The sequence below is a fragment of the Gymnodraco acuticeps genome, unplaced genomic scaffold (genome assembly GCF_902827175.1).
Source record: "Gymnodraco acuticeps unplaced genomic scaffold, fGymAcu1.1, whole genome shotgun sequence".
NCBI classification, from domain to species: Eukaryota; Metazoa; Chordata; class Actinopteri; order Perciformes; family Bathydraconidae; genus Gymnodraco; species Gymnodraco acuticeps.
The window spans coordinates 386,139-402,696 of NW_022990276.1; the positions used below are offsets into that span (position 1 = coordinate 386,139).

Below are 16,558 nucleotides of genomic sequence, written 5' to 3' on the forward strand. Positions count from 1 at the left end.
CAGCTGCATGTCCTGTGGCTGTTTAATATCAATGTCATGTTAAACACAGAGGGCTGTATAATTCATCTGTTTTAGATTTATCTAGTATTTTTTGGCGAGTGCAGAAGTCTGTCACGGTGCCAGAGGAACTGTGTCTTGTAACTTTTTCTGTTCAGGCAAGTTTTCAACGCTATGCAATGAATGTCTGACCTTGTGCGGATAAAGGCTTCTTACTGTGGGTGTTTCTCAATGTTGAGTACACTTGCTTGGTAGCGCATGTCTTCCGAGTCACTTCCTTCAGAAGGGAGGCAAGAATCCTTCCTGGCATTCGGAAAACGAAGAGTGGAACAGGCGAGCAAGTGTGCGTCATATGAGAGGCCCCGCCTTACATTTTACGCCACAGATTTGGGGAAATTGGTCCGTGCGCAAAGCATTGTGGGGATTTTAAGACTGGAGTCTACACCAGAGCCCTAGAGATACTAATCTCTAGGGCTCTGGTCTGCACATGTGCAGCCTCGAAATTTCTCCAAACGAAGTACGCCGGGCTCGGTCGAATTCCAAGTATGCTGGACATTGGAACAGTACTTCGGCGGCACTCGATGACGTAGTATGCTATGAAATAGTGGCTCTGGAGCAGCTTTACTCGACATTGAGAAACACCCTGAGTTTGGACAATGTCCAATATTTTCTTTTGTGATAAGCTCGGCACTGTGTTCTGTTACAATACTACATGATAACATGGGGGATTTAATGTTTTTCTTTTATACCTCCAAGAGCGGATATTTCAGGGAAGAAATCATACCGTTTCAGGGTGTCCGCGGGGTCTTAAAAAGTATTAAAAGTTGATAAATCAATTTAGCGAAAATCAAGGCTATTAAAAAGTATTAAACGGCATTTTCCAAGTTATGACATTTTGTAGCTTGTTTTCAATAAGTCTATAAATGGTCCAGAGAGGTTGTATTCTACAGTCTGCCTGAATGTAATCATTGCGTAGGTGTGTAGTGTGATTCTGTGTAGTTTATTGATGGCATCCCGTTGGGTTTGACGTCATCTGAACAGGACATCGCACGCTCACTGCTTGATAGCGCGAAGGTCCGTTTACGCCGGTTGTTAAACATCGTTACGGGGAAATGCAAGTCTGCGTCCAAATGGTTGGAAGATAAGGAGGAAGGACAATCAATACTGTATATAGTCAATGTGAGGTAAAGTGTGTCGTCAAGGTAACCGGTTAGAACTCCAAGTGGCGATGAGGTCTTAAAATGTATGGAAAGGGTCTTAAAAAAGGTCTTAAAAGGTTTTACACTGACTTCAGGATTCCTGCACATACCTGTGTTTGGTTTCCACTTTCATATTATTTCAGAACATTGCCAAGCAACAAACACTCAAAGATTAAACGCAGATGTAAGTCTTGTGATGCCACAAAAACTGCCAGAGGCTCACACTCTTAAAGCAGTCTGCCTTTAAACCTAAGTGTGTTAAAGATATAAGCCAGTTCATTTAAACTCTCCTTTGAAAGAGAGAATGAGAAGACACACACTGAATGAGAAGTCGGAGCCCTGAGGCGAGGTTAATTCAAGCCCACAGATAACAGAGGAGAGGAGCGGTGTACAGTGAGATTACATATCTGTTTCTCCCTCCCCAGGTGGTGACGGGGAATGAGAACACCTATGATGTTGTCCTTAAGGACCTGGGCCCCCCCATCGTGGCCCGTATGGTGCGCTTCTACCCCCTCGCTGACCGGGTCATGAGCGTCTGCCTCCGGGTGGAGCTCTACGGCTGTCTGTGGAACGGTGAGTGCTTGTCATCTTGCAATCTACTTTTTATCTAAATAGTTATCACCGCAATAAACCGTATTTAATTTCGTTTTAAGGGTCACCTATTATACTGTTTTTCATCAATATATTATAGGTTTCAGATATATACAAAACATGTCTCTGAAGTGTTTGATCATTGCAGCGTCCCATAATCCCCTCAGTTTCCAAAGTGCTGATTCTCTGTCTGTTACTTTAGATGAAAATAAGGAGCCCCTCCCCACGCCCCTCTGAGAGACATTAGGTTACAAAGAACACAATGGTGCTCTAGGAGGAGATTCAGGAGATAAGGTGGGGGGGGGGGTTGCCTTGGTTGCTGATTGGCTAATGGTTACACAAGCCAAAAAAATCGTTATGACATCATAAAGTGGCCAAAATCTGATCAGCTCGTTTTCAGACAGAGGGGACACATGTTGATGTATAAGAGACATGAAAAAGTGGATTTTGCATAGTAGGTGATCTATAACGTACAATATTTCATTTCATATTCTGTTCTTGTACACATCATATTCTATTTACATGTATATAGACTTCTTGCACAATTTTTTATTTGTATTTTATTATATATGTCGCATTGTTGGAGGAGCTCAGGTCAGAAGAATTTCATTGCCATTTCTACACTGTGCATATGATAATAAAACCTTTGAGTCTTGTGTGGAGGTCATGGAGAGAAATGAGAACACTCAAGAAAGCTGATGTACCTGCGGGACATTTGCTTTTCTTCATTGTTGAATGCACTTAATCTTAATGTAAGTCGCTTTGAATAAAAGGGTCAGCTTAAAAAGGCCCGATAAGGTTTTTTGGGGGTTTTCCCTTTCCTGTAATGTGTAGGTTTTAGTGCATGTAAATGGTCTGCAGAGGCTAAAATCCCAAAGTTTCCTCCAGAGGGAGTTTCTCTCCCACACATGTTGAGTGCCACTGAGCTTACTTTTGGTACACTTTGCTGAACATACTTCTTAATTTCTTCTTAAGTTACATTTTAATTCTTTACTTTGACTTGCAGTATTTTATGACTGTAATATTTCTTCTTTTACTCAACAAAAGATCAGAGTTCATCTTCTACCACTGGTATATTCTTAGGCACCTCGATGCATTAGATCACATTACATAAGTTGAATGTGACTGAATCCACGATCATCCTAGATTTACTGATGTGTTCGATGGTAATGATTACGAGAGCATGTTTTCCCCATACGTCCCATGAATGTGGCATTTCATCAAGTTAACAGCCCCGCTGAGGGTTTTCCCGGGTAAAGCCACACAGTGATAAATTGTGTTGGTCTCCATGCTTCACTAAGGACACAACACTGACTAGCTGAGTATTTATGAGGGGCTCACCTCCTCCCCTCCATCCACCTTCCTCCTGCAGCATCAGTCTGCCTGTAAATCAGAACTGTTGCAGAGGCTACAACCCTCAGATCCCGCTCTGTGTCTTCGGGGGAGGCCCATCTCTCTAACATATTCACTGCAGCTCATCCCCCCCCCCGCAAGCCAGGGATTATACAGGATTTACAGAATGTCAAATGTCGGCCTCTCATCTCATCCGGTATCAGATGAAGCGGCCGCACGGTGTCTTTCCTGTGTTTATTGTTTTACATTCAATTCGGACCTGCACTCTCTCACACATGCGAGAGCATAATCACATCCACAGACTTTTATGTGCAAACGGAGCATACTGCGCACATAGTGTAAATCCTGTGTGAAGCGTTGTTTATTATGGGTAGCAAAGCAGCGGGCTTTAGTGAGTGCTGCTGACGTCACCTCTGCTCTCGTGGAGCGGGCTGATTAGCTGTATATTGGAGTGGGAGGCTTCAGTTTCACCCGTTAATGTTGGCTGGGACTCTGTGGGCCCGGGCAGCAGACCTCTCTGTTTGTTTTACTTCTTAAAAAAACATCTGCAGCAGTTGCCCGTGCCAGTGGTGACGATTTAAAGGTCACCAATTATGCAAAATCCACTTCTCCATGTCTCTTCTACATCAACATGTGTCCCCTCTTCTTCATGTCTCTTCTACATCAACATGTGTCCTCTATTCTTCATGTCTTTTCTACATCAACATGTGTCCCTCTTCTTCATGTCTCTTCTACATCAACATGTGTCCTCTCTTCTTCATGTCTTTTCTACATCAACATGTGTCCTCTCTTCTTCATGTCTTTTCTACATCAACATGTGTCCCCTCTTCTTCATGTCTCTTCTACATCAACATGTGTCCCCTCTTCTTCATGTCTCTTCTACATCAACATGTGTCCCCTCTTCTTCATGTCTCTTCTACATCAACATGTGTCCCCTCTTCTTCATGTTTCTTCTACATCAACATGTGTCCCCTCTTCTTCATGTCTCTTCTACATCAACATGTGTCCTCTCTTCTTCATGTCTTTCCTACATCAACATGTGTCCCTTCTTCTTCATATATTTTCTAAATCAACATGTGTCCTCTCTTCTTCATGTCTTTTCTACATCAACATGTGTCCCTTCTTCTTCATGTCTTTTCTACATCAACATGTGTCCCTTCTTCATGTATTTTCTACATCAACATGTGTCCCTTCTTCTTCATGTATTTTCTAAATCAACATGTGTCCCCTCTTCTTCATGTCTTTTCTACATCAACATGTGTCCCTTCTTCTTCATGTATTTTCTACATCAACATGTGTCCCTTCTTCTTCATGTATTTTCTAAATCAACATGTGTCCCCTCTTCTTCATGTCTTTTCTACATCAACATGTGTCCCTTCTTCTTCATGTCTTTTCTACATCAACATGTGTCCCCTCTTCTTCATGTCTCTTCTACATCAACATGTGTCCCCTCTTCTTCATGTCTCTTCTACATCAACATGTGTCCCCTCTTCTTCATGTCTCTTCTACATCAACATGTGTCCCCTCTGTGGAAAGAGACTCTGAAAGTTTCAGGAACAAAGATTCTCTCTCTTTTTGATCCATTTCTATAAAAACCTGTCTGAAAATGCTGATTAGATTTTGTCCACTTTATGATGTCATAACGATGTTTGTCTTGTGTAACCATTAGCCAATCAGCAACCAAGGTAACCCCCCCCCCCCTTATCACCTGAATCTCCTCTAGAGCACCATTGAGTTCTTTGTAACCAAATCTCTCTCAGAGGGGCGTGGGGAGGGGCTCCTTATTTTCATCTAAAGTAACAGACAGAGAATCAGCACTTTGGAAATGGGGCTGAAACAGAGGGGATTATGGGTAATGCTGCAAAGATCTGTTTGGTGTTTGGAGCCAAACACTTCAGAGACATGTCGGGGACCTTTAAAGTTGCTAACGATGCTAATGAAAAGCTTCAGATGCAGCAGGTCTGTCTTTTTAAATAGAACACTAAAAGATCTCTTGTATTCCCAATAGCATAAATAATCTTGAAAATATGTCCATGTTTCTCTGCAGATGGTTTGAAGGCTTACACGGCTCCAGTGGGTCACGTCATGCACCTCTCTGGCATGCCTGTCTATCTGAATGACTCCACCTATGATGGGAGCACTGAGCAAGGGTAAGATATTCCGTCTCTCTTTGTTTCACCATTGTAATGTCTATGTATGAGACGGTATCTCATCTCCATACACTCCTAGAAATTGCTGCTTTTGGATATTGTTTGCATGGAAATGCGTGATGAAACAGATGCAGTCATTCAGAAGGGGTTACGGTGAACACTGTGGAGGGATCAGTGGAATACCAAACTCCCCTCTGCAGCACTCATCACATCTGTTAGCACTGAAGTGGGGACTCAGCCAAATCCTTCCTTGAAAGTTTATTCTAGTGTCCGCCATAATCGAAAGGGAATGACATTATTTCTGTTAGTTGCTCAGGAATTTCAGGTGTGTTTCCTGGCCGTAATGTTTTGGCAGGGAGTGAAGGAGGGGTGAACTCTGAGTTGGTGGGGGCCCTGCACGAGCATGGCTGTGAGGGTAATGGGGCTGAAATGTTTTGCTAGCGAGTAAGCTAACACGCTTGATGTAATCCAGACTTATCTGTAGCAGATGTGTGTAGTTCGCAGTGTGTGCGGGCCTGCATGTGCATCTATGTATATATGCTTATTTATGCATCTTTGCATATATGCTTATTTATGCATCTTTGCATATATGCTTATTTATGCATCTTTGCATATATGCTTATTTATGCATCTTTGCATATATGCTTATTTATGCATCTTTGCATATATGCTTATTTATGCATCTTTGCATATATGCTTATTTATGCATCTTTGCATGCCTCTACATGAATACATTTGTAAATAGAAAGTGACGGCGGTCCACAGTGCAGCACTATTCCTGCACAAAACTACACGGTAACTCAGTGTGGTTTAGTTTACGTCAGTGGAGGATGCTTGTTAGAGCCACTTGAGCACATATTTATATCTGGGAACAAATATTTATCTTGGCGTGACAGATTACATAGTTGTTGAATATCATGTATCATTTGTATATATTGACATAGGGGGGACTATGTCAAAGTGCTATATTTTATTATTTACGACAGGTGTTGCTTTTTAACTTTGAACTTTATGCATTGAATAGACGGCTACTATAATCCATTAGTTATGACCTTAAGCAAAAGTGGTCAAATTTAAGAATCAGGTTTATTGCCATGTAGGTTCACACATACAGTATTATCTTTGGTGAAGATGTATGCAACAATACACACTTTATAAGGATATAAGTAGTAAGAGATAACAAATTGAACAATTTTGAAGAGAAAATAGAAGGAAAAAAGTAAAAAGAGGAAATATTTACAATGAACTTAGTATTTTCAAAACAAGTATTGTTATAGAGAAATGAGAAAAATATTCATATTTAAAATACTGACTTCTTGAGTCCAATATTCCGTCATAATTACAGTCCGCATTGATCAACACGTTGAGAAAAACCTACATTTACAGGAAGCTTACCTCTAGACTGTGTGTGTGCAGGATGCAGTTCGGAGGCCTGGGTCAGCTGTGCGACGGCGTCCTGGGAGGAGACGACTTCATGCAGACTAAAGAGCTGAGGGTCTGGCCCGGGTACGACTACCTGGGCTGGAGCCGGGAAGCCCTCGGGCAAGGCAGCGTGGACATCGAGTTCGACTTTGAGAAACCACGCGTCTTCAACAACATGCAGGTAGGCAGTGAGAGTTTGTGTCATGCTTTGTTGTTTGTGTAAACACGTGTGAGAGGGTTACGCAGGACATTGTAACCCCACTGCAGTCTCCGACAGTGTGGAGCTGCCTGTAAATAAATCACCGTCAGAGATCTCATCCAGGATAAAGTTTCCTGTCTGTGTCCTAAGATTTCTTTTTTAAAATATCCTCTAATATAAATTGCAAGGCAACTCAGTTTGTCCACGAATAACAGATAATGCAGAATCTACAGACTCTCGTGTTCACAATCAGTCTCATCTAAACCCAATCTAAATTTGATCACGATGTCTTTGTGTTGTGTGTAAATGAATGTAAGAGTGTTATGCAGGACATTGTTATCCCATTGGATTGTTTTGTCTGTGACATTGATCCAAAAACACTGACTCGTAGTAGTTAAGACACAAACTGTACCTTTTTAAAAATGAAAAATCACTGATTAATCTACAAGTAGCTTAGGCGATGTTTACACGAGAACGAAACGGGTTGTATCTGCTACTTTTCTCATGTATAGCCCGTTCGTTCACACGAGGCTGTAACGGAACCGCGGAAACGGACCCCTCAAATGATAACTGGTCCCAAGGTGGATAGATCTATGGACGGAACGCTCTGGGGGGGGCAACCGGCTCCGTGTGTACGTCCTATACGATCATTTCCTGATAACGATGAAGCCATAGCCCCGCCTCTCCCCATCTCTGCTGCTCACTGCTGTAGCATGGTCAGTAGCTACTGCTACAGATGTTAGTGCAACATCTACAGCTCCTCTACCACAACCATCAGCAACAAGTGGACATGGAGAATGACATGAACTACATGTTGTTAAATCTACCGCGGGGCATAAACAGAAAGGCAACCATGCTCGGGGGTCTTCTTCGCTGCTTTTGGTGTATTTTGTGGCGGAAGTACAGCGCCACTTACAGGCCCGGCATATGTACTCCAGCGTTTCCAGTGGTCTCGTCTGAACGGACACGTTAAATGAGCCGAATGCGTGTGAACGGAAGACTTTTTTGATAACGAATTTCGGTCCGTTTGCGCTCCCGTGTAAATGGGGTCTTAGTTGCATTGTATTCCTTTCTTTCCATGTTTACAGCTTGCATCAAAATGGTGAACGAGAACTGTTCATAATGTAAACTTTTCTTGTTCCAGTCTTACACTTTTTCCTTTTCTTTGACCTCTGAGTGTAATAAGGTCCTGTGTAAATAAGATTGCCTCCCCCTAGACGAGATGATTAGATTTTAGAGCAGCTTGATGCATAAATCTGCATATTAAAGAAGTGCGGCTGATTATATTGAACTAAATAACTCCTTTTATGTTTGAAAATGAGACCCCGTTAATGATAACCATGTGTTACGTGAAGACAAGTATGCAGACAAAGACCTTTTATAATGAATACCTTAATTTGGTTAATTAATTTAACTCATAGAGGGAAACATGTTATTGAGTTTATGGCAGGACATTAGGCTGAGTTTCTTTCCGCATCGGATGAAACTCCTTTGCAATTCGCACAGCTCCACGGCCTCTCAGACGAACTCCAGCGCAGAGTTATGGGCTGCCATCTCGTCAGAAAGCAACGCTCTGGCTGGAAAAGCTCTGCTGCCATTTCATTAGTTTTAATGTGCCATTGTTTACCATGGGACAGTGCGTCTGGGTGCCACCGCGTTGCATCACAGTTTTGTTTGTGCGTCTGTGTGGCTTTTGGGGTTAGTTTGTGGAGCAACAGAGGGGGAATGATAATATGAAGCAACCCAGTTTGAGTTATAACTGTTGTCTCGTTGGATGCGGGTAGGAATGTCGGTTAGGGTGGGATTTGTCCTATACATATTAAACAGTCCCCTAGTCAGTACTGTCAGCGTGACATGTAATCTCTCAGTGGCTTTGGTTTTGACTGCGATCCAACATTTCTAAAATGTTTCCTCAGCTCTTTTTTTCTCTTCGCATATTCATTGTTATTCCAGTGTTTCTCAGTTACCTTTTGAAATGGGTCCCAGCGGTATTCTCTTATCCTGTGTTTCCTGCCTTTTCCCCTGTGGTTTCCCTCACTAACCTCAGCTGACACACACCGTTATGCTGGTGTGGCAGAGCGGATATGTCGGACACACGGGTCAAGTAAATACAGAGTGGTAACCTGAAGCTAATTCAGGCTTGACTTGTGTCTGTAGTTCCTAAACTTTCACCTAATCACGCTCCCAAAGGGAACCCTGCTCTCTGACCTTCTGTTGCTCATGACATACACTTCCTGCAGGACCTTTACCAGACTGGGCACCCTCTGATTTGCATTTTGTAAAGATTAGTTTCTGTCCTCTGGGAATTTATGTAACTTTTCATTGCAAGTGAAAGCTGGGGGAAACCGAAAGATCAGAGGAAGCTCATAATGTACGTTAGATTTACAAGTGAAACAAGTGAAACATAACTAATGCAGCGTTATGTTCTCAAATGAAGCTTTGTGCAGGTCATTGGAGCCGTTTCCCCTGAAGGAGTAGTGCATTACTCTAGTTCTGTCGACTTAATAGACCCCTTACTGCTAAAACTCACATATAATACACACCCTCACCCCCTCATTCTGTCCCCTTTCAGATAGAATCGGTTAACTCAGCATCTGGTGCAGCTGTTCTTCCTGCCTCTCGCGTGTGTGTGTGTATATATGTGTTTTAACATGTGGAGCAGATTAGAGTGGCTGGCCTTCTTGTAAGTGTGAGGTTAATAGCTAACCTGTCACCCTTTGCACTGAAAAAACCTCCCACCCTTCCCGTCTCTGAGATCTAGGGTGCTGACCTCTTGCTTGTTTAACTCCCTCCTCCATCTTCCTCCATCTTCCTCCACGTCCCTCCCTCTCCTCCTCTTCCTCCTCTTCTTCCTCCTCCCTCCAGCCAGGATGACGCCTCGTACATCAGCTTTTATGGATTCCTCTCTCTTTGGCCTTTCTCTGCTTGTAAAGATGTATCATCTGCTCTCCTCCATCGGTCTTCTGTCATCGTTTTCTTTTCCCCCTCCTGTGTCTAACTTGTATTCTTGCTCAGCTCTGAGTCGTGCCAAAGCAATTACGGTTGAAACGGGATGAAAATATGTCATTAATTGTTGTGAGTTAATTGAATCTCTTTGTGTCTCCAGGAAGTATGAGTGATTAGAGCCCTATTTCCCATCAAAGTCAAAGTCAACTTTATTGTCAATCTTTCAGTTTGTGTTCAAAATCCCGTTTCCAATCATCCCGAATACAAAAATATAAATATGTGTATCCTATATATACACAATCAAAAGACACATTTATACATATGCACACATTAAGATTAAAAACACAACAATCAATACAAAATATATATATACAAATATGCATCAGGGTCGAGTTAATTCAGGTGTGTAGATAACTAAAGGTCTAACTCTTCCTCTTTCTTCCCTCATCTTCCTCCTCTAGGTGCACAGCAACAACCGCCACACTCAGGGCGTGCGAGTCTTCAGCAAAGTGGAGTGTCTCTTCAAGCCGAGCATCCTGCAGCCGTGGTCTGCGGCCCTCACGCTGCCCGTGCCCCTGGAGGATCTGAAGGACCCCTCCTCTCGACCCATCACCCTCCCGCTGGGCGGCCGGCCCGCTCAGATCCTCCTCTGCAAATTCTACTTTGCTGATCGATGGCTGCTCATCAGCGAGATATCCTTCCTCTCTGGTAAGAAACACGATGAAGTGAAAAGTTTGTTTCAACCCTCCTGTCGTGTTCGTTTCTCCCCCCTTACCCTTGGTGTTGCTGGTCAAATTTGAACAGTCGGTCTTAACTGCTCTTACATTAACAGACAACACTCATTTTGTAATTGATGAACATAATCTAGGGTTACACATTCATTTCCTGTGGAGGTATTTTTTGATCGGGAACACCAGACTCTAGGACACATGTGTCAAACTCAAGGGCCCTTGGTGGATTTCATTTCGGCCCGCAGGATAATTATAATTCCTATTAGATCTGGCCCGCCGGTATATTGCACGCACACCTTCTCTCCATCCTGAGGGTCTCCTCAGCTCAGAGCCTGAGCCCAAACATTGATGACCTTGCACCCAAGATGAGATGCCAAGTATCTGCTTGAGCTAGCTTCACAGAGCAGCACACTGAGTTTAATGGATGTTTCCTTCTGCACTTTCTTTCTCACGACAACAGGGCATGTTTGGTTTTTCTTTGAGGGAAATAGTTTTGTTGAAGCTGTTGTTGGCCTGTGGAAAAATGTAATCATAAGAAATGACTCTGCAGATAGAGCCATAAGAAATGAATGCAACTGATTATTTAATGTTTTTAATCATTTAAGCTTTGTTAGTTCCAGGTTTAATATGTGCAATAAGTTCATTTCAATAAGTTTTGCTATAAACATTGAACCAGTCCGGCCCTCGACTAGTACCCATTTTTAAATGTTGGCCCACTGTGTATTTGAGTTTGACACCCCTGCTCTAGGTGTTACAAAGTTGACTAAACCACTCAAAACTCAATGAAAGTGGTGATCAGCATTTTATGTTCAAATGCCTAATGTGGAGGATATCGTTTGAAACAATCAAATGTAAAATACATTGTTTATGATGTGAATTAAGTAAAATGATCAGATTTGACTCAAATACGACAGGAGGGTTAAATGTGAGATTTGCGTTTCTGTTGTGTAGATGTTCTATTTTTTGGAGGTCAGGTAGGTACAGTGGTTTCAAATCTAACCAGCAGTCACATCAGGGTCGGCTCTAGAACAAATCGAATGGGGGGGCAATCATTTACCAAGGGGGGGCACACACTGCCGTCAACAACCAACACACAAACACCAACGCAACTTCAATTTAAAAAAACATGCTGTAAAGTCTATTGTCTTTCACACACATTGCAGGGTGTAGTGCTATTGTATAGCGCACCTATGACTTGTGCATATATGCACGGTTGTGGCACAACCACCAAAACAGAAACATATGGACATAGGCCACCATATAAAAAGTGTGCAAATGTATTTTGTATCCTATCCATGTGAATATGTTTTAGGTGGGGGTGGACCTAACCTCCTCTAGGAGGGTCTGGGGGCATGCTCCCCCGGGAAGATTATTTTTAAAATATTGAAGTTAAATGCATCAATCTGGTGCACTTTGAGAGCAACATGAAGAGATCTATGGATAGCCTACATCTCTCAGCATTCATATGAAACAGAACTGTACACAGATTAACTTTTTCTTTATGGATATTTTACTAATCACTCCCCTTTTAAACTGTATTCTTGTGTTACTGTCCAATAGTATTTCATACCCGTTTTTCATTTATTCTCTTATTTTTTTAAATAACTAGGCTATAGGCCAGTGTTTCTCAAACTTTTTCATACCAAGGACCACTTAACCAATACAAAAACACTCGCGGACCACCTAACTCCACAAATATCAAAAACCACATCGTTTTTCTAGAACAGATTACACATCGCCTGAAAATGGTACAAACAAGTGGCAACATGTGTGATGAAGGTGTTGCGCTGGGCTATATCATGCAATCGAAAGTGAAACGTAACCTTGCTTCATTGCGGAGATATTCCCGCGAGAGTGCGGAAAACTTAAATTGATTAATTAATTTCAAATGTGAAATGTTACCAATATACTCACGGACCACTAGGGGGCGCTCACGGACCACCAGTGGTCCGCGGACCACACTTTGAGAAGCACTGCTATAGGCTAATGATCATATACATGTGTTCCTCGCAAATACTTGTTTACATAAATGGTGACCAAACCGTTTGAGACCCACTGAGATAACTTACACTAAAGTGAACTATCTAAACACTGAGAGAGTCCTTACCTCACTGAGCTGAGGTTATACGATCCTCTCAGTCTGACAGGAGAGGACTCTCCTCCACCTTGGTGTAGAAACAGCTCTTTATATCTGTTAGCATAGCTAGCTAACCGGATGCTAACAACAACATTCCATGTTACCGCTCGCGCACTCACAAAATGCGATCGTGCCACACACACAGAGAGCCAAGCTTGAATGAAACACAGAGACCCAGAAGTAGGCTACTTGTACTGTACTGTATATCATATTATTTTCGATGGCTTTACTAATCAGTGTAACAGATGAACAGATCGCCACTGGGCTTTCATCTAAACACACAGCCACGTAATGATAACAAAACAAAAGTCGGGGGTCATTGGTCAAGCAACACACCAATCAGAGAGCAGCAGTGAGCACACCTCAGGCTGTGTTTTATATTTGTATTCTTTATTTCTGATGTATTTCACACAGAAAACCTTTAGTGGAAACATTTTCACTTCTATGATTAAAAAAAAACAAAAAAATGGCAAAGTGGCAAGGCTTGCCCACCCTGCGTTGGGGGGGCACAGTGACTCATTTGGGGGGGGGGCATGGCCCTCGAATGACCCCCCATGACGCCGACCCTGAGTCACATGAATGCAACGTTTGTCCTTGCTGTGTGCTTTGAATTGATTTAAGATATGAGAACTTCTTTTAAAGTCAAAGACCTTGCTCAGTACTGGCAGATTCAACACAAAACATAATTTAGTTGTGCTCTACAAAAAAACATTGAATTTGCCTACCGTGAACTGTTCCATTTATTTGTATTAAAACACTCCCAATAAATGTAAAGTTAATCAGAATCAGAAAGTGTAAAAAGGCCTGTTGTCTTCCCCTATCCACCAGTTTACAGTCTGAAACAGACAGGCAGCAAACACAATGGGAGTTTGGGTATCTTCTGGCAGAGATTGAGTCCTCTATCTCAGTGGTTCCCAAACGGTGTGCCGCGGGATTTTGTGACAACCATACGTTGTTATTGCAATATACAACTACACAAAAATAATTATTTTTTAATGTACTATATCAGTACTTTTTAGCTTTATATGTACGTAATCTGCGCGACTTGCGCATCCACATCTCCACGTGCAGTGCTACATAAACGTGGCTGAGTCAGCGATAACTGTCGAGGGGTGGAGGTATGCCCATTACTTTGAGTTCGTCCGAAGAATAGACAGGAATGTGACGGTGAGGTGCAAACTGTGTCCAGGCCAGAAGCTGTTATCCACTGCTGGAAACACCACGTGGTCAAACCTCAACACACACCTGCAAAGAACACATGCTAAGGTGAAGCTACCGCACACGCTATTTGTTGTTTGTTTATATCACGTAGTCTGTTCTTCTTCTCTGTCTTCCGGTTGTTGCCTGTTTTGAATGACAAATACACACTACCGCCGCCTGCTGGTAAGGAAAGTTATTGCCACTCACGCATGCGCAGTTCGTACGTGCTCGGCGAGTAAAGTAACGAGTTACTTTATGTAGATAGTAACGAAGTAGTGTAATATATTACTTTTTTAAAAGTAATACATTTATAATTCGTAGTTCAGGACCATGGACAATGCAGCTTCCTTGCATTGACAGTTTTCTGTGCTGAATTTCTGCTGAGTTTCCTTTGCCTCATTTTTAATTGTGTGACCTGTCTGGTTTAAATGAGTGTGTTGCTGCTTTGATGAAGCCTAATTTGATAAAGTTTCAAATTAATTTCTGAAATATTTCGTTAATAAATATTTCACGAGTAATATAGTTGTCTTTGTCACATTTTATTTGGCATTAGTAAATAATTATGCACATTTACAGATATTTTACATGATATGAGTGATAACACGTGTTATAAGGGCTATATTGCACAATAGGTGTGCCTTGAGATTTGTACTTGTCCTTTGGTGTGCCTTGGGCACAACAAGTTTGGGAACCACTGCTCTATCTGATTGGGAGTCAGGCAGACAGATCCTCTGCTCCTCCAAATTAGATTGTGAAGACTAATTCAACTGTCTTCTCCACTCACAAACTCAGTCAGTCGGTTTAGCGTGACAAGAATCCGCTCAGTGATCACACCGCCCTCAGGTAGCCGAAATCAATTCACCCAGCAGCGGCCTGGCATGTCTCTGGACTCGAGTCAGACAAGAACTGTGGCTCCAGAAAGAATGGACACATAGTGCTCCATTAAACATATGAGCAACTTAAAAAATACTATGAGATGTTTCACTGTGCTAAAGCCATTTGTTACACCTTTTTGTTCCTGTCTGGTATTGGTATTTATTGTCTGGGTGATGATTTTAACATCTTTCAAGGTAAAGTTAGCTTTACGGTTTCAATATAGAGTCTACACCACCAACACCTCCACATCTCTGCAGTCTCATGTTCTTTGATGGGACAGAGCTGACATCATGATTGTGTCCTCTGGTATCAGATAGGGATGCACCGAATATTCGGCCACCGAAAATTATCGGCCGAAAATGGTTAAAAAGGCCCTTTCGGCCGAAAGGGTTTTAGCACCGAAAAAATATCACCGAATGTCAGAACAGGCTTACGTTGGTAACCTAACGTGTTGTTGTGATGACGTAATAAAGACGCGGCGACCATGCTCGCGGCTGGCTCACAGGGGGGGGGAACAGTGACCTTTGTCATCGAGATTGCCCTGAGCCTTTAACAAATCGTATTAAATAAGCTGATGACAGACTGTAAACAGAATAGCTGAAATTTTAACAAACTAAATAACTCAGTTTCCTCTAATCATTAACCCATGTTTGTATCATGGAGTTAACTCCGTGTGTTGCTGCTAGCATACATAACACCTGACGTGGAAACGTTACTCGTGGATGGGGCTACAGAGCTGCTAGAAAGACGGTCGAACCCGGTACATTCCTCCGTCTGCATGCGGTGCACTTTTGCTAAATGTTTAGACAAATTGCTCGTGCTTACATGCTAAACTCTTATTGCACTTATGGTAACAAGTATTCTCCACATCGAGACGGGTAAAGTTTAACCACACCTCGGAGCGCGTTCTCTCCGCCATCTCCGCAGTGTGCTCCGCTGCATGTAGCAGCTGCGTGTGTGTAAACTGCCCCGCCCCCTCGCACACAGACGGGGGAGAGAGATCTCGTCTGATCGAAAATACATCATAGACGCATTTGTTGTCTTTGCATATTAGAAACGAGTTGGCGACACTAAGACTGCGATATAATGTTTTTTTAGCAATAATACATGACATATATAAATGTACTGTATGCATTCAAAAGTGCTGAATAAATGTTTTATGGACCCATAATAGTGATTATTATTTAAGTTAAGTTTTGCCATAATCATGTCTATTTCCATAATCAGGTAGCTGAACAACATTGGTAAAAATTGTATACATTATATATATATATATTTCTATTAATCATTTTCGGCCTTTCGGCATTCGGTTTTCGGCCAACTGTTTCCTATTTTCGGTATCGGTTTCGGCCAAGAATTTCCCATTCGGTGCACCCCTAGTATCAGACTGTTGTCGATGTTTAGCAGCAACTCACCATCAAGCAGGCAGGTGTTGCTTTTAACCCTTAGATGCACGAGTGACTGGACCCTACACTCTTCCAGAAGTGGGTCAAAAAGGACCCTTATTAGAAGAATGTGTTTTTATGCCATTTTTCATTTTGGTTAAGAAAAATCACTTGTATAATATTACTAATATTTAGTATTATATTTTGGTTCACACTAGCCATTTTTTACCCACGTATGGAAGCTTGGGGTAGTAATACAAAAACTACAATTTCTTAAAATGTATAACATTTAAATTTAAAATGTGAATGGCACGATATCCAAAACATGTTTTTTGAGGAATAGCTGGAATATGAAATGATAAAAAAATGTAA

At 42.1% G+C, this 16,558-nt stretch overlaps 1 protein-coding gene across 1 annotated transcript in view; it reads left to right on the forward strand.

Annotated features, from left to right (window-relative positions):
- The window catches only part of ddr1 (discoidin domain receptor tyrosine kinase 1), a 63,968-nt gene that overhangs the window by 26,979 nt on the left and 20,431 nt on the right, over nucleotides 1–16,558 (forward strand). Inside the window, 4 exon segments of the mRNA XM_034221615.1 lie at nucleotides 1,622–1,769; nucleotides 5,188–5,290; nucleotides 6,707–6,893; nucleotides 10,319–10,565. Coding sequence (XP_034077506.1) covers nucleotides 1,622–1,769; nucleotides 5,188–5,290; nucleotides 6,707–6,893; nucleotides 10,319–10,565 — 685 coding nt within the window.